The 13,369-nt window shown below is 44.2% G+C and overlaps 1 protein-coding gene across 1 annotated transcript in view; it reads left to right on the forward strand.

The window, feature by feature from the left end:
- The first annotated feature begins 612 nt into the window (after positions 1-612).
- LOC147027296 (uncharacterized) overlaps positions 613-13,369 on the forward strand; it is a 48,847-nt gene continuing 36,090 nt past the window's right edge. The window contains exons 1-7 of the mRNA XM_085876116.1: positions 613-2,406; positions 4,577-4,654; positions 9,939-10,187; positions 11,097-11,144; positions 11,310-11,366; positions 11,739-11,837; positions 13,210-13,363. Of these exons, the coding sequence (XP_085732242.1) occupies positions 613-2,406; positions 4,577-4,654; positions 9,939-10,187; positions 11,097-11,144; positions 11,310-11,366; positions 11,739-11,837; positions 13,210-13,363 (2,479 nt within the window). The remainder of the gene's footprint in view (positions 2,407-4,576; positions 4,655-9,938; positions 10,188-11,096; positions 11,145-11,309; positions 11,367-11,738; positions 11,838-13,209; positions 13,364-13,369) is intronic.

Consider the following 13,369-nt stretch of genomic DNA (forward strand, 5'->3'; position numbering starts at 1 on the left):
GGTGTATTGCTGTGATCCTGTCAGCACGGCTGATGTCGTTCTTTTTCTTGAGGTGAACTTTTTAAAATAATGTAAAACCACGGAATGAAATTTAATCAACGATGCGTCTTGCGACAATATATCACACACGGTGTCAATGATAAAATCGCGGGGGTTTAAAGAACCGGGAGAGAAACAACAACAAGAGAAGGAATGCAGTTTTTTTAATTTTTTTTTATTTTTGAGTCCTTCGTTTGAAGATCCGCCAAGGAAAGACTGACGTGTTGAGACAAGGCCGGGAGAGTGTGTCAGAATAACGAATAATCCTGAGGTAAATGAACCACGTCGTCGTGTACAGTGAGCTCGCGCGCTGCGTGACGTGGCGGGAAGTGAATTGGCACCGAGTTCGCTGTCAAGGCCTCGATGAGCTTGGACTGGGACTCGGACTCGGTTCACTGAGTTCACGTTGGCCGCAGTTGAGAAGGTTCGTGGAGATGCCTGAGGAGTCTGACCGCAGCACTCCTGTGTTTGTTGATCTGTGAGAGGATCGGACGGAGTGAGCGTCTCCTTCCCTGGGATTGGGAGGATCCGCCCGGAGTTGATCCCAGGTTGGTTTGGACGATCTCACGGGACATGATCACCGGCACACACCGGACTCGTCAAGACGTGCGGCCTCACCGACTTCACACTCTGTTCTGTGCCCACAGTGACATGTTCAAAAAAATGCTACAGAAAAAGGTCGATGAAGGATCCTTACACCCCACTTCCCCATTACGGGACTCTCCACGTGTACAGGTGGGCACTTTACACCCCACTTCCCCATTACCGGACTCTCCACGTGTACAGGTGGGCTCTTTACACCCCACTTCCCCATTACCAGACTCTCCATGTGTACAGGTGTGCTCTTTACACCCCACTTCCCCATTACGGGACTCTCCATGTGTACAGGTGTGCTCTTTACACCCCACTTCCCCATTACCGGACTCTCCACGTGTACAGGTGGGCTCTTTACACCCCACTTCCCCATTACCAGACTCTCCATGTGTACAGGTGTGCTCTTTACACCCCGCTTCCCCATTACCAGACTCTCCACGTGTACAGGTGTGCTCTTTACACCCCACTTCCCCATTACCGGACTCTCCGCGTGTACAGGTGGGCTCTTTACACCCCGCTTCCCCATTACCAGACTCTCCACGTGTACAGGTGTGCTCTTTACACCCCACTTCCCCATTACCGGACTCTCCACGTGTACAGGTGGGCTCTTTACACCCCACTTCCCCATTACCAGACTCTCCATGTGTACAGGTGTGCTCTTTACACCCCACTTCCCCATTACGGGACTCTCCATGTGTACAGGTGTGCTCTTTACACCCCACTTCCCCATTACCGGACTCTCCACGTGTACAGGTGGGCTCTTTACACCCCACTTCCCCATTACCAGACTCTCCACGTGTACAGGTGGGCTCTTTACACCCCACTTCCCCATTACCAGACTCTCCACGTGTACAGGTGGGCTCTTTACACCCCACTTCCCCATTACCAGACTCTCCATGTGTACAGGTGTGCTCTTTACACCCCGCTTCCCCATTACCGGACTCTCCGCGTGTACAGGTGGGCTCTTTACACCCCGCTTCCCCATTACCAGACTCTCCACGTGTACAGGTGTGCTCTTTACACCCCACTTCCCCATTACCGGACTCTCCGCGTGTACAGGTGGGATCCTTACACCCCACTTCCCCATTACCGGACTCTCCGCGTGTACAGGTGGGCTCTTTACACCCCACTTCCCCATTACCGGACTCTCCACGTGTACAGGTGGCATTCTTGCACCCCACTTCCCCATTAGCAGACTCTCCACGTGTACAGGTGGGCTCTTTACACCCCACTTCCCCATTACGAGACTCTCCACGTGTACAGGTGGGCTCTTTACACCCCACTTCCCTATTACGGGACTCTCCACATGTACAGGTGGGCTCTTTACACCCCACTTCCCCATTACGGGACTCTCCACATGTACAGGTGGGCTCTTTACACCCCACTTCCCCATTACGAGACTCTCCACGTGTACAGGTGAGCTCTTTACACCCCACTTCCCCATTACCAGACTCTCCAAGTGTACAGGTGGGCTCTCTCTGCTCCGTTTCCCCATTACCAGACTCTCTGCATGTACAGGTGGGCTCTTTACACCCCACTTCCCCATTACCGGACTCTCCGCATGTACAGGTGGGCTCTTTACACCCCGCTTCCCCATTACCGGACTCTCCGCGTGTACAGGTGGGATCCTTACACCCCACTTCCCCATTACCAGACTCTCCACATGTACAGGTGGGATCCTTACACCCCACTTCCCCATTACCGGACTCTCTGCGTGTACAGGTGGGCTCTTTACACCCCACTTCCCCATTACCGGACTCTCCACGTGTACAGGTGGCATCCTTGCACCCCACTTCCCCATTAGCAGACTCTCCACGTGTACAGGTGGGCTCTTTACACCCCACTTCCCCATTACGAGACTCTCCACGTGTACAGGTGGGCTCTTTACACCCCACTTCCCCATTACGGGACTCTCCACATGCACAGGTGGGCTCTTTACACCCCGCTTCCCCATTACGGGACTCTCCACATGTACAGGTGGGCTCTTTACACCCCTCTTCCCCATTACCGGACTCTCCGCGTGTACAGGTGTGCTCTTTACTCCCCACTTCCCCATTACCGGACTCTCCGCGTGTGCAGGTGGGCTCTTTACTCCCCACTTCCCCATTACCGGACTCTCCACATGTACAGGTGGGCTCTTTACACCCCACTTCCCCATTACCAGACTTCGCGTTTACAGGTGAGCTCTTTACACCCCACTTCCCCATTACCAGACTCTCCGCGTGTACAGGTGGGCTCTCTCTGCTCCGTTTCCCCATTACCAGACTCTCTGCATGTACAGGTGGGCTCTTTGCACTCCGCTTCCCCATTACTCTACTCTTCGTGTCTACAGGTGGGTTCTTGTACGTTTGATGGCTTTTATCTTTATTGTCTTGGTATTTGGCATTATCTCCTTGAGATTGTGTTGTTGCTTCTCTGCGATTATTTAAAACAATATTAAACCACACGGACTTTAGAACTGTTGATTCTAAATGTACTTTGAAAATGAGACGGCATGGCTGTGTGTGCAGGTATGTGCAGCCTTTAAAAACCATTATCTTTACATTGAACACGTTCTCCCTTTGGACCTTAAAAGTCATCAGTGTACATCTGCAGTGAATGTCTGTCTGTGTACTATCCCTGTCTTCTTTCTTTATTTTAACCATCATGCTCTGTCTTCTCCACCATGGGGACATTCCATGTACTTGGTGGGCAAAACTGTGCTTGCGGTGTGCTATTACACACGTGACACCACAGTTCCTCCCTTTCTTACTCGTGCTATCTCCTGAGGCCTCGCACTTCCACCCTCCCATTTACCCCAGTGGTGTAGTGCAAAATTTTGAACTACCGGAGCTCTGAAAAAATATATAGTCTGTGATGTCATCGCCAGATGTGCTGTCGCATCAAGTTTTAACATGACACTATGCCATTTGAGTCCCCAAAATGAGTGATTAATTAAATATACACATTTTACCATGATGAACAAAAACACTCACACCCATTTGATTTCACAATTCCATTTCATTCGCATCAGTCTCAACTCTCTAACCAACTATGTATTGAAATAAAGAGAAGTTGAAAAAAAATAAATAAAAAAAAGTAGTACTATGTGGTCAGGGGCTGGCAGGATGGGCTTGAGGTATGCACATACACCTCTAACCCGTCTGGCCTGGGTTTGAATCCTGACCGAGCTATAAACTGTCATCCTGGTGTTTCATAGGCAGGGTGATTCGTCAACGTGTGTGCCGTCCCTCCGATGGACTTTAAGCTGGGCATCCTGTCTGTCGGTATGAGTTATTTCGTTGTTTTTCACTTTAGTTGGTGTCTTTCTTGGAGTTCACGAAAGAAGACAAATCTTTGGGGCCGGATAAACATCCGACAGTGTTGAAGGAGATGGCAGAGCAGGTGGCCATGTTGTTAACATGGATACCGTCATGCTCGTCTGCTCAACCAACATGAATCCTTGTCATTGATGTGGTGTAGTCCTTCCTTTGCTCATACAACATGCAAGCCATTCAGGTTCTTCACAAGAACAGCCACATCTCTGATCAACCCAGACTTCAACTGGTTCGAAGCATCCATGCCTTTATGTCTTCCAGAGCAAAATACTTTAAAACTTTTTTTTATAAATAAACGACGATTCATTAAATCTGGATTTAAAATGGTTGTAAAGTCTCACTTCTGGACCATAGTGTATTCGGCAATTCATGCGGGCCTATGTGTGCCTTGAACCTGTATTTTTATTTTATTTTAATAACATCGCTCCCGAGACAAATTGTCCAACATATTGACATATTCAAGCTTCGGGACAAGCAATGACCCCAATTAATTTTTCCGTGACATACAATGCACAATAACTCACCCGATCGTGAACAGACATTTGTTTTGACATTCCATCGTGTGGAATTGGTCTGAGTGCTCTGATGGCAGAGCGGTGTGTGGTGGCGCTTCCTCTCTTTGACAGGTTTCCCAAGCTTCCCCGGGGCCAACTCGAGCCAGGGCGGCATCTCTCAGCCAGGATGGTGTATCTGTTTCGCAGGAGGTACGAAAACGGTCGTCGTCTTGTGGGTTTAACTCCTATTCCCTATACAATGTGTTGTGATCGTGTTTTGTTGAACGTTCCTTTTTACGGTCTTATTTGCTTCCAATTCGACGAGACTGAAGTAATCCATTTTAAATGATTATCTTGCGTATTATTTCTATACGCCAGAAAGCATGCACAACGTTGCTGCCTGCAATAACCTCCAAGCAACTTGGTCATGGAGGATGACACTGGGATTTCTATGGAGATGGCTACACGATCTGATTTAACAGTTTGCACTGTTAAATACTGTTGTTTAAACTAAGCGGCCATGACTTTTGCCTCAAGTAACTAGGTCGGGGATGCCATAAATGAAGGGACATGTGAAAATGGCCCAAATCATGAATTCTTCCCATCCCTCTACCCTGACCCCTCCCTCTTCACCCCATCTTGCTCTCCTTCCCTATCCATTCCTACATCACTGCTAACTGCTCCCATTACCCATGTACCCTTTCAGGAAAGAATGTTTCCTGTATTGTTTTTAACTAGAAGCACCCACTCCCGATAGGAGCAGCCAAAGGGACAGTGGGGGTGAGGGTTTATGTGATTATCCTTATTCAAACTTGTAATTCAAATTACCTCTCACTGCCTAATTAAAAACACACCACTGTACTGGAAAACGTGTGGATGGGAATACTACACTGTGTAGGGTGGGGACTTGTAATACCCTCTCCCACCTGGAGCGGCACTACATGATCCACATTTACATTGAGAATTTGTGTCCCCCCCCCCCTGCCCCATAGATTACTAATCTAAATGTTAGAACATCTTAATCTGCAAAAAAACTTCAACAATTTATTTTGTTAACAGATAAAATACTATCATTCAGTTAAAACTATTGTGAAAGCAATAAGGAAGGAAAACCACGGATCGTTTGCGGAAAGTTATTCCAAAGGTAAGTGCTGGCATGAGGAAAGGATCTGCCTCCCCCCCCCCCCTCCTAATAATTGTGCGTCTGGGGTATAACGCGGAAATGAGCATTAGATGAATGAAGGTGTCCAGTTGGATTGTACTGAACAATTAAACTTTTATTATAGGATGTAACAGAACCATGCAAGGGATGAAACATGAGCAACAACAACTGAAACACAATCCGATCACAACCCGGGAGCCAGTGGAGTGTTTTCAGTGTGGGAGTGATGTGGGTTCTTCGAGAGGACAGTGCGCCAATACGTGTAGCAGTATTTTGTATCTTCTGGAGTTGGGCAAATTGTGTTTTCGGAAGCTGATACAACAGGGAATTACAAAAATCTAGGTGGAATGAAATAAGGGCATGAGCAAGTTTCTCTGTTGCAGGACGGGTGAGATATTTAAAAATTAAACCTGTTTTGCAATTGGTATGGCACTGGTTTACAAGTGCTGGAGACGTGATTTGCCATTCACATGGTTGAGTCATCCATGGCACGAACGTTCCGACAAGCCTTTGAAGAAGTGACCATTGAGTCACCTCTGCTTATATTAGACACATTTATCATGGTTAGTTGCAATTTTGAACCAAACAAAATAAGTTTAGATAAGTCATTGTTCATTTTGAGTGAATTTGAACTCATCTAAGCTCTCACATCTTCAATTCAGGCTTCAAGTCTGCAAAGGTATTCACCACATCATTCTGGCCAGTGGCAAAAGATGCATAAAGCTGGACATCATCAGCATATCAGTGATGGTAGATATTGTGATGTTGTTGCACCTGCTTGAGTCCATTCAGATAAAGAGCAAACATCAATGGTCCGCCAACAGATCCTTGTGGAACCCCATAACTCAACAGGACAGGGTCAGATTTCTCATGGTTTACACTCCAACTGCTAACGCTCACACAAGTAAGACTTGAACCAGTCCAGGGTACAATCGTGAATACCGAGCGATGACTATACATTTACAAATATACCATGATCAACAATGTTGAATGCTGCCGAAAGGTCTAATAATACCACAGCCATGATCCTTTCGACATCCATCTCATTCAAAATATTACATAAGTTGGCAAGAAGAACTTTGACGCCATAGTTTGTATGATGGGCAGACTGATGATTATCAAATAAGTCATTTTCCTGAAGGTATGTCGACGATCTCGAGAAGGCAACACATTTAATAACTTTAGACAGGGAAGGAAGGTTCGAAATTGTGAGATAGCTCTGGAGAGATTCTGGATCAAGTGATGGCTTTTTTTTTTAGCAGCAGGTATACATGGGCCAACTTTAGTGCTCTTGGAACGTCTCCACGCTGCGAACTGAAGTTTATGATTTCAGCAATATATGGAGAAATGACAATAGCACATTCTTTTAGAAGCTTTGTCAGGATGGGATCAAGCTCACGATTTTGCTGGAGTATTGCGGATGAGTGACTCGATTTCGTCTCGAGTGGTAGGGTCAAGTACTTGAAGTCCTGATGATGTTTGTGGTGAAAATGTGGAGACATCGGGGGAGAGACTGTTATGGATAGAGTCAATCTTGGAGGCAAAGAACTGGCAAAAAAAGCTGTGCAAGAGGTTTGCTGCATACATGAGCAGGAAGTATCGATGACTGTTTGTGATTGAAGAGTTGATTAGCAACATGGAATACTTTTTTGGAGCCATTAGCACAGTCGTTAATCATTTTGTTATAGTATTCATGTTTTGATTTCCGAAGAAGAGAATTAACGTGCTGTTCTGTTCGCAATACAGTTGACCTATTTCCAACCTGGAGGAACTCCACTTCTTTTCCAGTTGTCTGCATTTTTGTTTCTCACACTTGATTTCATTACTGCAGCAAGGGGTGTGCAGACGAATCTTGAGGGATCAAGTCGTGGCTGGGGCATGAGCATCCAACAAGGTGCCGAGAACAGAGTGGTAACGGTTAGCATAATTATTGACACGGTGGAGAATGCAGTGAAATCATTATTGATTACATCTCCAGCAAACGATACTGTGTCGATTGCCTTAATATTTTGCACACTAAATTGATTAACAAGTGATTGAGGTTTGTGCAAATATATGTGGCAAGAAATTTCAGAATGGTCTGAAATACCTGGAACAACTTGAAGGTCATCTTGCTTATCAGAATGGTGTGAAATGAATGCGTCAAGGATGTGACCTCTATCATGGGTTGGTATACAAATATGCTGTGCAAGGCCGTAACCAACTAGCAGGTTGTTGAATCGTTTCGTGTTCGATGCCGTAAGATCATCAAAATTGATATTGTAATCACAAGTGATGCTGGGCTGAAAATGCGCTCATCCAACATGCATTAGAACTCATCAATGAAACTTGAAAAGGATGACTAGGTACCTGGAGGACGGTAAATAATGCCATTGTCCACGTTTGTGCTGTTGGAAGTCATAATAGCTGACCTCAATTCAAAACATTCGAAATCTGAAGGTGGTGTAACGGTTATGCTCAATTCATCACAAGAAAGCAGACCAACTCCACCTCCTTGCTTACGTGCCCAAGGAAGGCATTTGAAGGTGTACCCAGAAGGCTTCATGTCAGCAATGGCTCCATCATTGGATGGAGTAATCCATGTTTCACAGATCTCCACAACATGAAAACTGTTGTCCAAAACATAGTCTTGAAATTCTGTGGATTTATTTCGGAGAGATCTTGCATTTAACACGCAAAAAGATAGATGATCATGTATCGGTCAAGAATCGCTGGAAAGCAGAATCAAGTTCTGGTTACATGAGTACCGTGTTGAGGGTACACTCACAAACTCTGGATGATGAATACCAAGCAGCGATAGATGTGGAAAAACCGACCATCACCCAAATTGGGAGACTTTTATTTATTTATTTTTTTCTGGCGGTTGCCACCCTTACCGGCGTCGTATATGCATGCGACAAGATCACTGTTGCTCGTTCCATGTGAAGGGTTCCCGGAGAAGGTTCAAGGCCGAGACCTTGTTACGGAACCTCTGGGGCAGGGCCAACAGGTAAAACAACAAAAAATGAAATTTGGGGCACATTTTCAAACATTTATGTGAAACTTTGTGTATGCAACCAACATTGGGGGACTCGTGAAATATGTAATTTTTTGTTTGTTTTGGATTTAACCCCCGGTTCATGCCTAAAGGGTGGGGACTTGTCGTCACAGGGGTCAAAATAGAAGGTTTTTTTTTTGTTTTTTTTAACTCAAAATTTGATATTGGGTCACTCCTGGTGGAAGATTTTTGCCTTATTTCAACTTTGATTTAAGTGGGAAGCGTGGCGATTTGCAATGGCGTCCCATTGACCTCACTCTGGTTTAATATATTTTTTGTGATTATGACATAAAAAGTCTTGTACAACCTTTAAAAGCTTCACTTGCCTTGTTTAATGCGTAATGCATTATTTATTTTATTTTTTGCAGCGTCTCACGTAGCGACATAGAGCTCGGCGTTGTTGTTCTTCTTCTTGTTCTTCTTCTTGTTCTTCTTATGAAGACAAAACCTTAATCTCGAGGACTCTGCTCTTGTATATACAAGATCCGGATCTCCTTAAATACTGAGCACATGTACACATCCTCACATAGACGGTGCCTTTTGAGAGCGTCTATCATGAACTTTTAAATATATTTGGACATTTGCTTTAAAGTTTCGAAAAGTTCACGTTACTATTTAAAGATTATTCCATTTATCGCATTGTAATTTCGTAAATACACGATATATGTAAAGACATTATGACGCGTTTCGCTATTGACTTAATCAAGGCACGTGACGAAATATCAGAAGTTGTTGTTATTGTTTTGTTGTTTTTTTTTAGCCGACAAAATTTTTAGGACGCTGCTCGTGGACACATTTGTTCTTGTTACTCTTGCAGTGCAAGAATCTCATTGATGCTTCACTTTCAAACGGTGCTCTAAATGCTTCCAATGATGTGCTGGAGGGTTTCCCAGTCATAATCTTTGTGAGGTTACAAGACATTTTGGGTCTTGTCTGTGGATTAAATTACAAAATTGCAGTTTTGTGCTTATTTTGAAAATGAGAATGTGATGAGTTGCAAAACAATAAAGGATGCAAGACGCTGCTTGCTGATTCTGATGATAAAACGTCATGTTGATGTGTAACACTTTCAAGCCTCTGGCATTTCTGTAATTAGGATTCTTCTGGGATGTTTCTTTTTTTTTAAACACTGTGCTATATTAGTGCTGGTTAACCTTTAAACCAACTAGATAGTTGGAAAAGCTACTATCATGCATTCCATGTGTGTTGGAATTGGTGTACCCCAAGTTAAGGTGACAGTGAAGATGCCATGAAACTGTTTATTATTAATTGTCATTTTAATTTATTTATCTCAGCACAACCTGGAGACGAGTCCCATTCAACTCTCTGGATCTCAAGACTCGATTTTTCGCTGGGTTTCAATGGATTCGCTCACATTAACAGGGGAGGAAGGTAATGGTGACAGCATAGCTCCCTCACCTGTGGCCTCTGACACTGAGACTGAGGACCTGGGTAATCTGGATGCATTGTGTCATGAGGATCTGATGTGCAAGACCATGCAGATACAACGGAGCCTCAAGAAGTACAGGGACAGGTACATGCAGGTGAGATTTAATAGGGTTTGGGTTGGGGTGCTTGTAGTGGGGTGAGTCCATGTGCATCGGCCTTGGGATTCCCATGTGAACTTTTAGCTCGTACTGCTGGGACAACCAGGTTCAAATCTCATCTCTCAATAATTTGTTCTTGTAATTCATGTAAAACCAGACTAATGGTTTCCAATATTGTTGTTTCACCATTAATACATATATCAGCCTTTGACACAAGCAAAAACTCGTTTTGTGTGTGCACAGCCAGAGGTCTTTTCTTTTACCATGATTTAAATACAAAATGGGTTGTTTGATTTACTCTGGCCAATGATGGGGTAGTTTGTACTTTTCCATTCGGTAGTTGATGAAGTATGAAGTATTGTGGATTTTGTCCTTAAGAAGTGAAAACCTTTGAACTCTGTTGTAGATGATTGGAAAATTGGTTGAAATTATTGGATTGGGGTTTTTATTTATTTTTTTGCCAGATTGTGCTACATACAAAGTAAGCGGTCCTTAAAGTGCAGGCATTTAAAGGAATTGTTGGGAATTTTGTAGCTTGGCGATGGCACAGAGCACCGGTAGACTGGGTGCTCGAAGCATGTGAAGCGTGACAGGCCAGCATGAGGGCGACAGTCAGATTGCATTGTTTTGGGAACGGGAGGGGGATGGATTTGCACAAGTAGCGTGGTGATGGCCACCAGGTATGTGGATCAAAAGTCAAGGTGGACATATTTTTCTGAGACTCCAACATGCAAGTGTTTGTTTCTGTCAACATTTTGATAATGCAATGTCTGGGATGAAGTGTAATGTTTGACTTGCTTGTAAATGAGGCACAGTTTTCACCTCATCTCATGGAGGTGACACATTATCGGTAAAACAAGACCTTGCTTTCCACTCTCCCCATTTCCATGTCCTCTTCCCTGCCAGCTCGTATCTCTATACCGAGACCTTCGGAGAGAAAAGGAAAAGGTCCAGGTAAAAGGACTTTGTTAATGTGGGTGATGCATTCTTTGCACACAATATTTGTTTTGATCCCTCCTCTTATTTCAGAATTTTTTGCTTCATCCTTTGATACCATTGTTTTGTGGTGCCCTCCCTTCCTCCTTCCTTCCTCCCCTCACCCCTCATCACCTTCCCCAGTCTGTGTTGAGTCAGAGCCAGGACCGGTCTCTCAGGAGGATCTCTGAACTCCGTGAGGTAGGTATAGTTCCACTTGAGAGTTTCATAATAACAAACTACAGTTCCACTTTCAAGTGTTTAGTTTTCTTGTTGATAGTAAAATGTCATTAAAACTGTGGTAGTTTCTAAAAATGAGGTCTACTACACATCCACACACAATATGTTTGTAATCGTATTTTTAAATGTTTTATTGAAAAACCATTTTGTAAAATGCAACTTTTCTGCTTTAAATAAATAATATTGATCTTGTTGAAATAATTGCTGCATTCAAAATGGTTTTGTTGACAAACAAAGTGCATTTGTAATTCCTCATCATGATGGTACCTCCTGCGATATCTGTAAGCTTGCACACCTGTATGTAATCCGTATTGTCTGTTGATGTCTATGCAGGAGCTTCAGTTGGATCATAAAGCAAAGAAGCATCTTCAGGAGGAGTTTGATGCCTCTTTGGAGGAAAAAGACCAGTTAATTGGGGTTCTATATACCCAGGTATGATTGCATTCTTCAAGACCATCGTTTCTATGTTTATTATGAAAAACATAGTTGTGTAGGTCTGCTTTTGTTTTTGTAATACGCGACTTTCGAAATTACGTAATCCGCACGAGTTGGCGCACATGTACAGAAACCCCGAGCAATAAAGTCCATCAGCGTGGCCAGACGTATATCATGTGTGCTCGATGAGGATTGCAACAAACGACTCGCATAGCTTCTGAAAGAAGCCAGAAATATCAGAAACGTACCTGCGAGAAAGGGGTGTGCTTCCGCACACCGAAAGATTTGGAAAACTTTCTGATCAACTCACCCAGACAGTTGATGTCTTGCAGCCCGTACTGCAAAAACTCCCGATGACATGGGCCTGTGGAAGGCCTGTGGACAGGCGCGTTTTTGGTATTGGTGATTTATTTAATTGAGTCTGTCATTGGAAAGATGATGCCGTTGTTACCAACGTTCAGGCAGACTTCCCAGTGGTCGACACTATCTGGTTAAGTGGCTTCTTAACGCCGATGGGAAGGTCATACTTGGGGCTTGTTAATGAACGGGGAAGTTTAAAATGATGATATTTAGATGAGTCATGTTTGGGAGGAGGAGTAGGTGGGGGGGGGGGGAGGAGAAGTGGGAATGGGAGCTTTATGGGCTGTGAGTGCCGTTATAAATATATATTGTTTTGTTTGGTTTGGTTCTGGGGCCATAAAGGAAATTATACTATATCTTTGCATTCTATCGGTAAAAGAGAGAGAGAGTGTGTGTGTGTGTGTGTGTGTGTGTGTGTGTGTGTGTGTGTGTGTGTGTGTGTGTGTGTGTGTGTGTGTGTGTGTGTGTGTGTGTGTGTGTGTGTGTGTGTTTTGGTGTTTTATCCACTGCCTCTGCTAGATTATATGAACAGGAAATGATATGAACCAGACTCCTACCATCCACAGATATTTATTGGTTTCCTATATTCTTGTTGCATTCAGAACCAGAATAGTTATGGTTAACCATTTTGAAATTGCCACTGTTTCATCTAAATGCTGAAAATTATGTTTAAAAGATTATTTGAATCACAGATTAAGATTTCACGCTAGTAACGGCATGTTAAAAGTGCCTGGACGAGCGGAACAGAGTAAGTGTAAACACACTGCGCATGCGAAAAAGGCCTCGTTTAGCATTCATACATCATTTTGAAAAGTAGTTTGGGACCATCTCTTTTTTTTTTAACGTATATGTGAGGGGAGAGGTATGAATTAAAACAAGTTTGAGAAACTGAAATGAAGGGGGAGTTTATAGGAGAGTGAAAGTATGGCAGGGGAGGGTTAGGCTATTGCACAGTTTTCGATGTTTATTTTAAGTGGGAACTGATGGTCGCTGTCATTCCCTCTTGCAGGTGGCTCTGCTGAGGAAGCAGATGGGCATGTCGGGCCAGGTGGATGTACGACAGGCCCCTGATGGGGAAAACGACCTGTTGGAGCTGGTGCAGACACCCAGTGAGATAGCCCAGGAAGAAAATGCAATCGAAGATGCTTGTCAAAGCAAAACGTGTATGT

The sequence above is a fragment of the Eptatretus burgeri genome, chromosome 4 (genome assembly GCF_056783735.1).
Source record: "Eptatretus burgeri isolate ZD-2024b chromosome 4, Ebu_testis_v1, whole genome shotgun sequence".
NCBI lineage: Eukaryota > Metazoa > Chordata > Myxini > Myxiniformes > Myxinidae > Eptatretus > Eptatretus burgeri.